Source organism: Sesamum indicum, linkage group LG8 (assembly GCF_026168435.1).
Source record: "Sesamum indicum cultivar Baizhima isolate 11 linkage group LG8, ASM2616843v1, whole genome shotgun sequence".
NCBI lineage: Eukaryota > Viridiplantae > Streptophyta > Magnoliopsida > Lamiales > Pedaliaceae > Sesamum > Sesamum indicum.
This window is the reverse complement of record NC_142664.1, coordinates 19,435,085-19,451,991: the sequence shown is the minus strand read 5'-3', so window position 1 is coordinate 19,451,991 and position 16,907 is coordinate 19,435,085. Positions and strand designations below refer to the sequence as shown.

Sequence of the window (16,907 nt, the reverse complement as noted above, 5' to 3'; positions counted from 1 at the left end):
TTATTTCTTAGATATTTAAAATTTCAAACTGTCCTTAACAACATTTAATATAACACCTGGCAGTATCGAACGTTTGAGGAATTATTATAGGTAATATTTTTTTATTTTATTTTTTATATATAATATATGCTAATTCTCCTTAAATGAAATTTTATTAAATAAATAAATAATATTGTCCAAAAGAATATGCTAAAAATTGTGAATGGAGGAGGGGAGCATATGCTTGTTTGAATTCCTTAAGATGCTCTGGCTCTTGCTTCTTCATCAATGCCAATACTTAAGTGGCCCAAATCTCAAACTTCTTTTTGGGCTACATAGTATTGGCCCAATTACAATTTGGTATTGGGCCCAAAGAGTTGCAATTACAAAAAATAAAATAAAATTCTAAAAAAGAAATTTTGATCCAAGTAGGATGGATTATAATAGAATTTTCCTCACTACTTTGTGGATCTCACTTACTCACTCAAGTTTGAAAGATATAAAGATTTTGCAAACTTCTTCACTCAAAGTAGATTTCTCTTTTATATGGTGTGTGTTAAAAAACACATCACTTCTCCTATATTTATAAAGGGCTTGGTGAAGTTTTTCAAGACACTTCAATAATTATTGGAGAGTTGCTGAAATACCTTTCAATTCTCCATGCATGTCTTTTAGACTTTCGAAGAAAACGGAGAGTTCAAAAAACATCTTTCAATTCGCTATGAATATCTTTTAGACTTTCAAGAATAATGGAGAGTTTCTAGAATTGGATATGAAAATTCTAGAATTGGATATGAAAAATTGCATCATTTTAATTTCTTGTTTGACTCCCACAATTAAGAAGGGATCCAACAAATCTTCCCCTTTCCGCCTTAATTGGAAGCCATTGCCAAACTAGCTCCTTGGCAGCAAATTCAAATTTCTTTGTCGTTGTCACTTTGGTTAACATGTTACCAATTGTTACTCATATGGACTTTATCAACTGTAAGTGCTTTTCTTCTATCACATCCCCCATCCATTGATAATGAACATCAATATGCTTTGATCGAGAGCCAAGTGTTGGATTCTTGGCTAAGTGAATAGCATTTTGATTATCACAATATAGCACATATGTTTCTTGCTATTGACCTAGTTAAAGTAAGAAAATTTTCAACCAAAGCATCTCCTTGCAAGCTTCAGTAGTTGCATTGTATTGCCATGAGACGACTCCCCCTCCAGAAGTAGTCAAGTATCCTGATCTTGATTTTCTGGAATTATTATCTCCAGCTAAATCAACATTTGTGTATCCTTCTAGCACAAGCTTTCTTTTGCCGAAGCACAAGCATTTCTTTGTAGTTCCTTTGAGATATCGAGAAATCCATTTTACTGAATTCTTGTGTTCCTTTTTAGGGCGACTCAGAAATCTACTAACAACACCAACAACGTATGTAATATCTGGTCGAGTGCAGATCATTGCATGCATGAGGCTGCCTGCGGCAGATGAGTATGGGGTCTTCTTCATTTCTTTCCATTCTTTTTCATAAAGGAACTTGAATTCAACTTAAAATGTGCAATAAGAGGTGTACTTACCGGCTTGGCATCTTTCACGTTGAATCTTTCAAGTATCTTTTTAATGTAGTTTTCCTATAAACCACAACAACCTTTTCATCCCGTTCCGATAAATTTTCATTCCAAGAATTAGTTTGGCTGGTCCCAAATCTTTCATCTCAAAGGATTCACCCAAGGCTCTCTTGAAAACAACAATCTTCTTTCGATTATGTCGAAGGATCAACATGTCATCTATATAAGGTAGAAGTATGATAAAATCATCTTCAAGATATTTCTTCAAAAAGACGCAGTGGTTTGCGAGTGTTTTTTTGAAATTATGTCGGATCATGTAAGAATCAAACTTTTTGTACCATTGCATTGGTGCTTGCTTAAGCCCATAAAGATTTTTCTTAAGTCGACATACCAATTTTTCTTTTCTAGAAACTTGGAATCCTTCAGGTTGTTCCATATATATTTTTTCTTCAAGATCACCATGAAAAAATATCATTTTAACATCGAGTTGCTTGATCTTCAAGCCTAGGTAGGCAACTTACAGTAGCCCCTGATATCAGTTTGGGACTCATCCCTAGAGTCTCTACTTACAGTAGCCCCCTGATTTTCTAGTAAGAAACCATGGTCAGATAAAAAGAGGTAAACTCAGGTTGGTTATTAACTATCAAGGGATTAATAAAATCTTAAAATTTGATGGTTATTACATTCCTATTACAGAGCACTTAATTAATTGCATTAAAGGTACAAAAGTATTTTCTAAATTTGATTGCAAATCTGGATTTTATCAGATTAAGATGGAGAGTGAATCAAAGAAATTTACAGCGTTATCCACACCACAAGGATAATTATATCTGTAATGTACTTCCAATGAGTTTAGCTAATGCACCCTAGATATTTAAAAAAAATGAATAACCTATTTAAAGATTATTTTGAGTTTATATTTATCTACATTGACGACATTTTGATTGCATCTAAAAATATAAGAGACTATATTTAATATTTTGAAATATTTCTGATGCATGCCATAGAGAAGGTTATTATAGAGGTCAATAAAATTGAATTTTTAAGAATTTTTATTGACGAAATATGTATTAAGTTGTAGGAGCATATTGTGGAGAAAATCCACAATTTTTCAAATGCACTCAAGGATAAGAAGAAATTACAAATTTTTTGGGGAGTTGTTAATTTTGCAAGAATCTTTATTAAGGATCTTGCAAGATATAGGAAGGATTTCCAACCACTTTTGAAGGAAATAGAAAGTTCAAAGTGGAAATAGGAAGAAATCCCACAAAAGGGGCCCGTGAGCTGAAATAGGTTTATAATAACCTACCAAAGCTTGCTATACCATAGGACGAGTACGAAATGGTAGTCTACACAGACGCCAATGACTATAGATGGGCAGTAGTGGTCATAAAAAAGACAACTATAAGGGAAGAACCTTATACATATACAAGAGGGTTGTTCTCAAAACAACAAATTAAAGTTTGATACATTAACGAGAATGAATTCTTTGCAATTTGGAAGGCTTTAAAGAAATGACTTTTATTTTTACTTGCTAAAGAATTTACGTTAAAAGTTGATAATACTAATATTAAAGTTTTCTTAAAAAATAAATTAGAATAAAGATAAAGAAAGCTTGTATTATCAGATGGCAAGCTGAATGCCAATATTATTATTGTAATATTATTGTTATAAAATCTCATGAAAATGTTCTTGTAGATTTTATGACGAGAGATGGAGGCATCTGAGCAAACGCCATCATGTTGAGACTCAGGCACCTTTGATAAAACCTCAAGGAGCTTGACAAAAAGTTCGGGCAACTAGTGGTGAATGCCCAAGTTGCAGGACAAATCCAACGAGCTGATCTAGACACAGTCCAGATCGCCATAAGGAGTTCCTTATTAGCATCCACCTCGCTATGGAATAATTTACAAGAACCAATTCGGAAGGCATTACCTTCGGGATGACTCACGAGTTGATGGAGCATTATCTTAAACATGCCTTTAGAGTACAGGGATCTAAACTTGTAGCATCGGATTCAAGTACCAATTGTACAAGGCCATCGCCAAACTCTGGTGAAGCGGAAGCGATTAAGTCACAGGAAGTGCAAGCTCTTGATGATTCAAGTCAACCTAGCACCTCTAGGGTAAAAGAAGGAGAGATTAGCCTTAGATCGATGACATGCACCTCTAGGTCTAATACTAACGAGTTGATATCTTTTTATTCTACTGTTTGGCAGGAATACTTGCGCATGTGGGAAAAATTAATTTTTCGCGAAGGAATAAATCCAAACAAGATCATCATCAAAACATTCAAAAAAATATAACAGGGTTTGGGTGTTGCATGGGACCAGACCAGAGGAGGTCAGAGAATGGTACAATTTTGGAGCTCTAACTTCAGGTCATACTATGTCACTGAGTTTTTAAAAAATTTCAAAACTTCCAAAGTGGACTAGTGGGCGGTCTTTGATTCATGGAAAAATAACCCCTACCTAAAGAGAGGCGATATTCTGGAGATAAAAATTCGTAGTAGTTGCTCCAGAAACTATAGGAAGAGGGTTTCATCCAACATTTCATTTTACGAAGTTGCAAAGATCAAACATGGTGGCTTTCAAAAAAATCAAAGCTGCCTCAGGAGAAGCTCCCCTAGTATCAACTATTAGTGAAAACGATATCTCTACCAGAAGAGCTTGGAATTATAGGTCTGTCTCACTGAGATGGACAAAGTCAAGTATCCATTCAAAATTTTCTCAAACAAAATGAATGAATCGTTCCTGTTAAATTCCATGACGGGAAAGAGCATTGAGTCCGCATAAAAGTTTATTTGAGAAGAAGGGGATATTAATCTAGAAAAATAAGCTACCAGCGACCGAAGGTACGAGGATGAAAATGTGTAACATGTTGCATGTTGGCAATGGCATAATCATATATACTCTTCCTGTGAAAAATAAGAGAAGCCCATATTCAGAACAAAAATTTGGTCACACAAACAAAATTCAAACCAAACCAGGACAAGGAAAAAAGAAAGAATTTTTACAAAAAGAAGTAAAGATTGAAAGATGTAAAAAATCAAGAATAAGAATATCAGCAAAAAACAACTAAGACCAATAGTCAGCAAAATAGGAAAGCCAACTAGCAATCACATGGCCAACAAACCATTATGACTAATAGCTGGAAAGGACGCGGTGATAATCATCCGAAAGAGATAAGATGATGACAAACGTAGTGACATCATCAAAAAACAACTTTGGAGTCTAGATTTGAAGTCCGTGGACGCCTATAAATAAAGCAACAATGAAACATATGGGTATCGTCAGAAATCCTCTTCAACTCTTCAAAGCATAATGTTTCAAATTTTGAGTCTTTGTATTTTCAAATTTCTAAGTTTATGGGGGTTTCCCCAACAAGTCAAGTCCTATATCATATGAGAAACTAAACAGTTGTCTCCTCCAACGAAGGATATAATATCTATATAATAATTTTTATATTTCTTCAATAAAAGTAAGGCTTCTATTCAACTTGTTTGTCCAAAATTATATTAAGTCCCTATATTAGAGTGCTTTTAGACCCTAAAATAAGAAACGAAATAGGATTGTGATGTTTGTTGCTAAAGGAGCCAAGTGCCTACAAACCATTTGTTGCGGTAGAGGTTGGAGGAAATCCATAAAACCAAGGATTGGAATACCCGGAACAAGGTGGCCATAACAAAGTATGAATTTATGAGGACTTAATTTATTTCAAAAGAATGTTGAGGGTAGATTATCAAAGAAAAGCAAAAGAATTTGATAAAATGACCAATACTGTTAAAACTCTGGAAACTTTGGGACTATAGTGTCGGCCAAGTAAAGCAGGGGACTAGAAGTGATAATGGCCCTATCTAATGGAACCAAAAATGCAATTTGATCAAATTTTGTAGATTGATTATGTTTGTTGTGACGTTGAGATTACGTGTATATATTATCCCTGGATTATGTGTATATTTATGTGTATATAAATAGGGTTATTTTTAAGTATAATATTTAGGAAAAATATAAAGGGTGCTACAATTTGAACCAGTGACTCTGATACCACTGTTGGGACAAGACAGAAATGAGAGCAGTGGAAGATTACAAAACCTTTTTCCTCTTTGTGTGACCAAAAAATATGAACAAAAGAAATTAAGAAAGTGTATAAACGACCCCAACTTTACAAAGGAGAAACTTCTACTATATCAAAGTAGGATCACACTCAATATTTCTAACAAAAATTTAAAATTTCTATAAAAGAAATTCTCATCCAAGTAGGATAGGGTACAATAGAATTTTTCTCACTATTTTGTAAACCTCACTTACTAACTCAAGTTTGAGAGATATAAAGATTTCTCAAACTTCTTCACTCAAAATGGATTTCTGTCTTATGTGGTGTGTGTCAATAGTAGGGATGATAATTGGACCCAATTTTTCAGGGTAGATCGGGGCAAATTTAGTACTCATATTATTGGGTTTGGGGTCCTAAAATATTTTATCTGACTTGATCCAGGCGGGTTACGGATTTTGTACCGGTCCCACCCTGGTCTATTGTTTTAATATTTTTTATTATTTATTTATATATATGTAATACATTATTAATAGAAAATTATGATATTATAGGTAAATTTTTAAATAATTTAGTATACATCCAACTCTATGTATAAAATACCAAAATAAAATAGTTGGATGTATTATTTATATAATATAATTTATTTTGATGAAAAAAAAAGTTAAATTACCTAATTTTACAATGATGTTTAGTATTACTTATAGAAAAAAATAGCTGAATGTATATTTGTATAATCCATTTTGGATAAAACTATGTTAGTTTAAATTGGACATTAATTATTGGTGAAATATTATATAATTCATTGTATAAGAAAAATTATGTTAAAGTATCTAAATCCAAAATGATATTAGTTATTAAAATAATAAAAAAATTACTTGATTGTATTTTTGGTATTATATATTTATTTAGATCAAAATCTATGTTAAGTTACTAAATTTAAAATGATATTACTTAATAAAAAATAAAAATTTAGTTGAGTGTATACTTTGTCTTATGCAATTAATTTGATATTGAAACTATGTTAAAGTATTTAAATATAAACTATAGTACCTATTGAAAAAAATAAAACATTAGTTGAATGTATTATTTGTATTATATACTTCAATAAAAAAATTATGTTAAATTACTAAATTTAAATTGATATTATTTAATTATGAAAAATTTAAACCGAGTGAAATGGGACGGGGAGGTGGGGCGGAGCCTGGTTTTTAAGGGGACAACGTTTACAAAGTGGGGCGATTATCATGTCCGGGCAAATTAACCCATCCCAAATCCGTCTTGTTGCCATTACTAGTCAAGAGCACATCACTTCTCCTCTATTTATAGAGGGATTGGTGAAGCTTTTCAAGACACTTCATTAATTATTGGAGAGTTCCCAAAACACTTTTCAACTATCTATGCATCTCTTTCAGACTTCCAAATAAAACGGAGAGTTCCCAAAACACTTTTCGTTTTTTTTTTGCAATTAGCTGATAAGTATTTATTTAAGCAGTTGTAAACGCTCCCTTATTATAATGGAAAAAACCCTTAATAGTTTATATGATTTATTACTATTGTCTGGCCCGCGACATATATCTTTATTAAGTGGTGACTGCATCATAACGACTACTTTATGGTTCAAATTTTCAACAATTCATTTGAATTCCACATATCTTGACTCTGAGTATTACTCGAATGATTTACATTTAACGATCGACCGGACAATGAGCAGATAAAAATATATCTTCTATCACAATTTAACGTTAAATATCAAAGCAATTGGGCTATGCACTAGGATTGTTTTCCATATGATTATTGTACATTGTACTAAATTATATATGAGCAGTACCTAATTTGCTAGTGGAGTGCCATGGATGAAAATGACACACTCAAATAGTCCTTTCTCTTAAATAATAATTAAATAATTCTATCCGAACAATATAATTATTTTTAAATTTACTAATTATTAGTTTTTCAGTTTACCATTATTTACATATAATTTTTTTTTATTTTTTCTTCATTTGAAATCACATTTTTTTAAATATATTTATAGAACGACGTGCGACAAAAATTAATAATTTTAATATAAATTTAAACAAGAATACATAAAAGAAAAAAAATAAAAATTATAGGGATGATGAGTTGTAAGTGAAAGGAGTGAGGAGGCGGCTTCGGATCCACGTAAAAGTGGATGTGGTTGGCTGATCCAATGTGCACTGAGATCCCATTTTCTCACGAAAAGTGCACTCTCTTTTGGACTCTAATCATCAATTTGCAGCCTCGTCCCTCACCTTTCTCCATATTACCAATACCTCCCCTTCTTGGGATTTTATTTTCGTCAACATTGATATATCTAAAAATAACTATTGTACACATTATTCAATCACATACCATATACCATACAGTCACATAATATTAGAATTAGAAAAAACGTCTCTTGTTGATTTTATCGACATTCTTTACTTTTTTTGAAGATTGAATATTGCCTTAAAAGTAAATAAAAGTAAGCATTTGATTTTCTCTGCATCATTAAGGGTTTTTTTTTTTTTTTAGCAATACGTAAGATTTTTTTTGGATGGTAGATTAAATGGACAATTACAATTAGATCTATTTTTGACTTTAGCTTTAAAATAAATAATAATTAACACATCATTTTAATAGCAAAATTTGAATAATTTATCGATTTTCTAAATTATGTTAAAAAGCTAAAATTAGTACAGAAGTTTGAGTTAATTACACCATCCTCCCCTACTATTATAAGTATTTACAAGTTTTATTCCATTACGATCAGTATTACATATATCCCCATTTGACTAATGTTAGTTAAATTTGACGGAAAATGCTCAATCTTTTTTTTTTTTAAAAAAAGAAATTATTGATTTTTTTTAATTAAAAATAAAATAATTATTTGAGATTGACGATCGATAAATTGGAGGGAAACATGTAATTTTGATAGTAATGAGGGAAAATTTGTAAATATCCAGAATCATAGTGGAGGTTAGTGTAATTATTGTAGGATAGCAGGTATCACTTCAAATTTCAATCTCTACATGAACCGTAGAAACATTTGGGGCGATTTTATAATTACAAAAAGTTAAGAACCATAACTGAAAATTCTAGAACTATAATATAATAGTGTTATCTGCGCCACCTCGCATACATATATATATATATATATATTATAAATTAAGAAAAAAAGAACATTTATATGTGTAAATATCTGCAAATAACTCCATTTCCATCTCCATCTCTGCTGAGGCATGAGAAAATGTCTGTAGTTACGACAGACCCGCGCTTCCTCCTCCTCCACCACCACCGGCGGGCTACGTCTTTCAAACCTGTCTCAAAGTTCAAGCTTATTTCCCAGAGGCGCCAACCTTTTCACCTAAATTGCAGGCAGACCCCAAACAGCCGCGGAAATGTTGGCACCCGCCATTCCTGCCCGCTCAACGCTTTAAGCTCTTCCGGATCCTCCGTCGTTGAAACCTCCGAATCATCGGATGTCACTTTCAGAGAAACTTTCCGTTTACAGAGACCTGAAAAGGTGTCGGATTTTTGGACTTTCATGTTTGTGGAAGGGCCTATATTTGTGTAGTTATGTGCTTATCTGTTGATCCTTATTTGTGTTTTGCGCATTGTGCTAATGGGTTTTGTAAAATTTGCATGTTTATGCATGTTTCTTGATGAATTCAACCAATAGAGAAGAAAAGTTGTTTACGGATTTAGGAAATGATAAATCAAGGCTTTAACTTAAATATTTTTAAGTGTGATTTTGAGTATTTCTTTGGGTTCTTTCTGCGGTTTTGATTTCTTTGCAAATTTATAGCTATCCATGATATCCACTATACTATGTCTTTTTTCTGGGAATATTGGGGACCTGCCAAGAAGGAGAAAAGGTGCAGATTCGGAAATTGCTCTTCTGGAATCATAATTGAAATAAAGGACGTGGGAGACAATCAAAGCTTCAAACTTTTCTGAAATTTTCAGTTAAATATTTTATTTTCCTTAGTTTGAATTAGTTTCCCTGATTATCGGGATCACTTGCTGTTGATGTTGTTATTGCTACGCCTGAAATTATGAAATGGAGTATACTACGTTTAAATGTGGATATTAATTGGTACAATTTGAATTGTTTTTGGGATGACAGCTGGAAGGAAAGATAACAATCAGATTAGACCATGGAGAAAATGAAGAGTATGGGAAGCTTACCGTGGGTTGTAATTTACCTGGAAAGTGGGTTCTTCACTGGGGAGTTAATTACGTTGGTGATGTTGGCAGGTATGCATTAGGTTAGTGGTAGTACTTCATAGAATTTTTATGTTATAAATATGCATACATACTTGTGACCAGTAAATATATAGGAGTTAAGTTGTCTGTGATCTCAGATATATGATGCTACAATATATCTACTTTTACAAGCACGACCTGTAGTCTTTGTCTTTTGATGATTCTGCTACTCGGACAATAATTGAGTGTGTTTACTTAATGCATCATGATGGATTTTTGCGTGGGATAAGTACAATAATCGTAGATGAATATTTTTCTTTCTCATTGTTGCAGCGAATGGGATCAACCGCCTCTCGATATGAGACCTCCAGGTTCTATTCCCATTAAGGTAACTATTGATTCTTTTAACTCGTAGTTCCTGATTTATTTCTTATGTTTTCTATCTATTCGATGTTCTTACACGTACTTGTATACCTTTCAGGATTATGCAATTGAGACTCCTCTTGGAAGATCACCTGCACTATCGGAAGGAGAAGTATTTTATGAAGTGAAGATTGACTTTAGTACAAACAGTTCAATTGCAGCTATAAATTTTGTACTGAAGGTGCATTCAGCTTTAATGTTGCTAGGCTGAATTGTTTCATTCATTAACTGATTAATCATTTTAAATTTCGTCCTACTAACTTCTAAAGCTCATACAACCTTGTCCTTTTTATGTTTGCTTAACGTTCTAGGATGAAGAAGGTGGGAATTGGTATCAGCATAGAGGAAGGGATTTTAAAATTCCTCTAATTGATTATCTTCAAGATGATGGCAATATTTTAGGAGCCAAGAAGAGCTTGGGACTATGGCCAGGTTGCTTTAGATTTTCTATGCTGTATGTATAACATTATCTTTATCTGTATCTAGACATGGTGGGATGCTCTCCAAGTTACTATATTTATCCAACTTATTTATTTTTTGTTTCATTTTGAGATACTTTACTCGAGGCTTGCTAGATACACTCTGATAAGCCTTTCCTTCAAGTGGTTTTGTTGGTAGGTGGATCAAGGGTAAATATGGTGATTTATTTTGGTCAAAGTTGATTTGATTGTAAAATATATTTACTGTCTAAAATAATTTTATATATGCTACTAATCCCATTGAGAGAAGAGGTTTGAAAGGATAATGTCATAGTACTCTCTGCTTTTTGTAATTTCTTCCAGTCCCACTTCCTTGCATTCTCCTTATTGCTTGGCAATTAAGTAATTCATCTCTTCTTGCAGGGGCTTTGGGACAAATATCCAGCGTGATTCTTAAATCCAATACTGCTGATTATAAAGGGGATGACATTGTAGAATCTAACTTGCAAAAGAGGCCTCTTCAAGGTTTTTATGAGGAGCACTCTGTCTTTAAAGAATTTGTTACTGATAACGCAATGAGCATATCTGTGAGGTATTGCCTCGAGAGAGCCAAAAATATTTTGTTTATAGAAACTGATTTACCTGGAGATGTAGTCCTACACTGGGGTGTTCACAAAGATGAAAGTAAGAGTTGGGAAATCCCGCCTGAGCCATATCCTCCTGAAACAACCATGTTCAAGAATAAGGCTCTGCGGACTCTCTTGCAGGTAAATCTAAGTATTAAACACTGTCTTACTGCAATGAAGTTCAATTTATACTTCGATGTACTTTACTTTTAGCACTTCATATGAACTTGAGGAAACTTTTATGCTTGACTGCTACCAAACAAAAAAAAAATTAACCCATTAGATATTATCTGAATATTGTCAATCATGCTAACATATGGCTTACATGGGAAATAGGTTTCCTTTACTTTATGTGGCCCTTTTATCTGGTTTATTTCTTCTTTTCACTTCTTGTGCTCTTGTTAAATGCCAACCCTACTAAACCGAATGTAGAATGACACTCGAACAGCTTTCCTGGAGTTATGAGTCTATATTATGCAAGATGCCACATTAACTTTAACCTTTGACAGATGACTTTAGTCTCTTGAGCTCTGCCCCTACCTCCAGCTACGCTTTAACTTATGCCTCCTGATATTATAATTTTTATCATCAGGATACATGTTGGTGGAATTGAATAATTGATATTGTCAAATTTTTCTTTGCCAAGAAATGAGATCTTAATCACAAGCACCCCAAACCTCTTGGGGATGAAATGGTTTTGATGCTTGGCAGTTGCACGCTTTGTTATAATGTAAAAAATTAAGGACGGGTTACCGAAAGACTGAATGCCTTTTATCTGCATAGTCTGTAGACGAATATCATCTTTTGTCTATATGTCCTACTTTTGATGATTCTTTGACTTGTACCCAGATAAATCTCCTCTGAAGTCCTAGAAAAGAGTATGATTTATTCTTAACCATGGAAGCAGTTCCAATTGTAGGGGCACAGGCAAGAAGGATGTCTTTACCTTACAAAAGATCCATGTTTTTACTTATTAGCTTGTGTAACCTCCACCACAATTCTGTTGGTTATCCACTGATCTCCTTCACTGAATCAGTGAATAGGTGCTCTATTTTTTACATTCACTGAATATTATGATTTTCCATTGCAGCAAAAAGATGATGGATGTGGTTCTTGGGGGTTATTCACATTGGATGATGTATTCTCGGCGTTTGTTTTTGTGCTGAAGCTGAACGAAAACACGTGGTTAAATTGCAAAGGGGATGATTTTTTCATACCCTTGACAAGGTCAGTGGTTACAGATAAAGATTCTGGCCTAACTCATTCTCAAGATGAGGAACAGCTTAAGGATTTTGGCTCTTCAGAGAAATTTGGTGATACTTCTGATTCAAATCAAGCAGGTCCAGCCTACGCAGATGGTATCATTAATGAGATACGGAATTTAGTGAATGACATTTCCTCTGAAAAACATGGAAAAACAAAAAGCGTAGAAGCACAAGAGAGCATTCTCCACGAAATTGAGAAGCTTGCTGCAGAAGCCTATAGTATCTTTCGAAGTTCTATGCCTACATTTATAGATACCAATCTGTCAGAAGATGAGGATTTACAACCCCCTGTAAAAATATCTTCAGGGACTGGTTCAGGATATGAAATCCTGTGCCAGGGATTTAATTGGGAATCTCATAAATCAGGAAATTGGTATATGGAGCTTCATGAAAAAGCCTCGGAATTATCATCCCTTGGTTTTACTGTGATATGGTTACCTCCACCTACTGATTCCGTGTCTCCTGAAGGCTACATGCCCCGGGATTTGTACAACTTAAACTCCAGGTATGAACTAGTATGTGCAGTTAATATTTGTCCCTGCACTTTAGTTCCATGAATGGGAAGAGAAAGAAAAATAATCTCACTCCTCTGATTTAAAAATCAAATGCACTGATAAGCTTAGCTGCATGGAGAACGAACTTATCAACTCACCATAGGAACCATACGACTTGTATCTTGGGAGTCAACTTACTTTTCACACAGCTTTAGTTACTAATAAAACCATTTGGCCGCCACTGGTGATAATTGTTTCGATAATGATGACAATAATGATGTTTGTAGGTATGGGAACCTTGATCAATTAAAAGTTCTTGTGAAGAGACTTCATGAAGTGGGTATAAGGGTACTTGGGGATGTTGTCTTAAACCACCGTTGTGCACAATATAAGAATCAGAATGGTGTCTGGAATATTTTTGGAGGTCGGTTAAACTGGGATGATCGTGCAGTTGTTGCTGATGATCCGCATTTCCAGGTATGATATCCTCCTACTTGATTTCATTTAGAAATTTTGTTTCCAAAAGACCTTTCCGGAGTTCTCAAATATAAATAAATAATTCCGACATGTTTCTAAAATTACAGTCAAAATATTCCAGCATCCAGCTCAAATAGAAAGAGAAGAGAAAAAGGAAGTCTTAATTACTCCTTTCATATTTTCTCAAGTCAACAAATTTAATATTCTAATTAGGATTTTTCTTTGCTCACCTTTATAATTCAATATAGCATTACTTATTCAACCTTTCCTCTCGGTCTATGATAAAACATTCGTTAAGGCACTACTATTTTCTTCCTTGAAAGTGGCGAGGAGTGAGGCTTGTCATGTTAATACTGCATATAGGTACCGCCAATTTTGACGCTATTAACCATTTAGCTTGTATCGATCTATGATGGAATTGGACGTTGGTTTTGATATGTAGCATTTTTGAAGTACTTATGGTATGAAAATCCATGTTTGTCAAACCTCCTACGTTGGTTGCTGTATTATGCTGCAACTCTAAACTGTTGTCTCTGTTTCATGACCCACAGGGAAGGGGCAATAAGAGTAGTGGAGATAACTTCCATGCGGCTCCTAACATTGATCACTCTCAAGAGTTTGTGAGGAAGGATATCAAAGAATGGTTATGCTGGTTAAGGTTAGTTAATCGAGTTTTAGTTTGTATTGTCCTTTCTTCAATGTTCATGTCAAGTTTTAATAAGAAGGAAATTAAGTGCTCAAATTTTCAAAGCTGTTGGGTTGAAGATACTAATTTAAGCCTAAATATTTATGTTTCATTTTGATTTTTGACTGCACTATTATATGCTGATGCCTGGAATTTCTTCACATCGCTTGAGCAATGTTGAAAATCTCACTACAGAGTATGAAATGTTGACAGTTTAGTTTCCTTGCATCTTTTTGTAACATGTTCTATGCTAACTTATAGTAAAGTGCATAAAATGTATATTCAAATGAGGTGTTACACAAGATGATTACATTGACTTTGGCTGGTACTTGGACATACAGAGAAGAAATTGGCTATGATGGATGGAGGCTTGATTTTGTGCGGGGTTTTTGGGGCGGCTACGTCAAAGATTACTTGGAAGCAAGCGAACCTTACTTTGCTGTGGGGGAGTTCTGGGATTCTCTTAGTTATACTTACGGTGAGATGGATCATAATCAAGATGCACATAGACAGAGAATTGTAGATTGGATTAATGCTACGAATGGAACTGCTGGTGCATTTGATGTCACGACAAAAGGAGTTCTTCATTCAGTAAGCATATATCTTTCCTGTTTTTTCAAATAAAGTCTTACATTCCAGTGCACTGTGTAACCATTTTTCTGTGAATTGCTATGGGTTATAGGCACTTGAAAGATGTGAGTATTGGCGATTATCAGATGAGAAAGGAAAACCTCCAGGAGTGGTGGGATGGTGGCCATCTAGGGCTGTTACTTTTATTGAGAATCACGATACTGGTTCCACTCAGGTTGGAGCTCTTCATAATCCATACCATTTGAACCTCTTTATATCCACACAAATTTACTTTGTGCTTCATTGTTGCATGTGTGGTAGCTCATAAATTGGCGGCTGTTACTATTAATTGAGTTGTCTAGACTTTGTTCTGGTTTAGCTAATTAACATTGTCTTGCTAGAGTTAAAGAGGTTCTTTTTCTATTCTTCAACAGGTAGATGTTATTTGTACGTCTGTCTCATTGTTTTTAGCATATGGACCCCCCTGGAACATATCTTTGATTTCTTTCATGTATTTTCAGATATTTGAATTCTCGGAGCTATTTTACTAATGAAAACACAAACCATTTTACTTCTCCTGATTTATTTTTCTTTGTTTTAATGAAGGGTCACTGGAGATTCCCAGGTGGAAAAGAAATGCAAGGTTATGCCTATATATTAACTCACCCTGGAACACCATCGGTATTCTATGATCACATTTTCTCCGAATATCAATCCCAAATATTGGCACTCATCTCTATCAGAAAGCGTCAAAAGATCCACTGTCGGAGCACAGTAAGTTTTGGAAGTTCTCATCCTTCTTGTTTTTACCTTTTGTGGAATGTGCGATTTCTGTGTGGTCGTCATGGCATCACATCATTTGATAACATGATATTACTTTGATTGAGACTGATGCTACTTGTGTATATGCACTAATTTTTGGGTTTTGGATCAGATTATTGCTAGTTTTTTAAAATCAACATTAATTCCAGAGACTAAATAATCTCTACTGCATGTTAAAATATGCAATTGATTGTTTAGCCTGACCTGAAACTGATTCTTCTGGTACCGCAGATCTCTTAATCAATTGTTAATATATCCTGAAAACCACTTACTGCACCATTGTAATTCTGCTTAATACAATCTGAACAGATATCTTGCCTCTTCAACATTCACTTTTTCTCATTAGAATTTATAAAATTCTTGGCTATTTTGTTTGCCCACTGCCCAGAGTAGAATAAAACTCCTGACCACCTATTTTTCTTCAATGTTTGCTCTTGATTTAGGTTAAAATAGTCAAGGCAGAGAGAGATGTTTATGCAGCAATTGTTGATGAAAAGTTGGCAATGAAGATTGGACCTGGTCATTTTGAACCCTCAAATGGTGCACAAAACTGGTCTGTGGCCATTGAGGGCAGAGATTACAAGGTTTGGGAAGTATCATCATGAATAAATGCGAACTTGAGTTATTGTCTCCAGCCTATATAAGTTTATCGAAGAGGTATATTAGTGACATCTCAAAACTATTCTGCAAATGCTGTTACAGTCCTCATGTTTGCTGCTTCAGGATCCGGCTTTGGGCCTTTGTTGAACCGAAATGGTCTTCAACTTAGTTAAAGGAAACAGAAAATAAGACCATCTCATGGTAAAATGAGAAATTGAAGTGTGAGGCTTGAAACTGGATTACTCATCCAAATTGGAGCTAAGCGATGGGTTTTCACAGCCTTGCATATGCTGCATATGCTCCTAACAACTGTATGTATACTTTACCAAAAATTATTATATGTATATATTTGTTAGTATGTTGTATAAAAGTAAGGGGGCGAGTGATATACTCTGTAATATTGCTGTATAAACTGTTTTGGCAGAACGCATGGAGTAGCCCAGTGCATCTGAAGAAAATCCCCTCTTTTATGTCTTGAAATACAATCTAATAATGTATTTGTACATTTTCTTTTTCTTATTTCATATTGATTCTTGAACAATGTCACAGCAGGAATGATGTAAAACCATTATTTTTTGTTTTGTCGGATTTAATGTTTAGTGGCATGCATTATGATCTTATATTCTGTTTGGGGGAAAAACTGACTTGCGACATACACATGCTTTCTAGTGTGAGTCACATCTTTAGATAATCTGGGAGAACTGTTTTTTAGTGGGTTTTGAATTC

General features: G+C 34.1%; 1 protein-coding gene across 2 annotated transcripts; it reads left to right on the top strand.

Moving 5' to 3' along the window:
• The first annotated feature begins 8,774 nt into the window (after window positions 1-8,774).
• On the top strand, window positions 8,775-16,801 carry AMY3 (alpha-amylase-like 3). Of its 2 annotated transcripts, XR_848314.3 has the most exons (14): window positions 8,775-9,117; window positions 9,721-9,851; window positions 10,134-10,188; window positions 10,282-10,404; window positions 10,535-10,655; window positions 11,066-11,409; window positions 12,359-13,038; window positions 13,315-13,504; window positions 14,056-14,162; window positions 14,531-14,780; window positions 14,872-14,994; window positions 15,366-15,533; window positions 16,025-16,492; window positions 16,606-16,801. XR_848314.3 is itself a non-coding variant. In XM_011088089.3 (13 exons), exons 1-13 carry the CDS (start codon window positions 8,782-8,784, stop codon window positions 16,184-16,186), a joined length of 2,790 nt encoding a protein of 929 aa, XP_011086391.1. In that variant the 5' UTR covers window positions 8,775-8,781; the 3' UTR covers window positions 16,187-16,801. The 2 variants fall into 2 exon arrangements, 1 of the variants encoding a protein (XP_011086391.1); XM_011088089.3 differs by having other exon boundaries at window positions 16,025-16,801.
• Window positions 16,802-16,907: the final 106 nt, after the last annotated feature.

What these genes read in the sequence shown, in the direction of transcription:
- AMY3 (XM_011088089.3), top strand. Translation starts at nt 8,782, where the DNA reads ATGTGTAAATATCTGCAAATAACTCCATTTCCATCTCCATCTCTGCTG. An exon ending in GAATGGTTATGCTGGTTAAG is followed by an intron (nt 14,163 to 14,530) that starts GTTAGTTAATCG and finishes TTGGACATACAG; the next exon opens with AGAAGAAATTGGCTATGATG. An exon ending in CAAAAGGAGTTCTTCATTCA is followed by an intron (nt 14,781 to 14,871) that starts GTAAGCATATAT and finishes TATGGGTTATAG; the next exon opens with GCACTTGAAAGATGTGAGTA.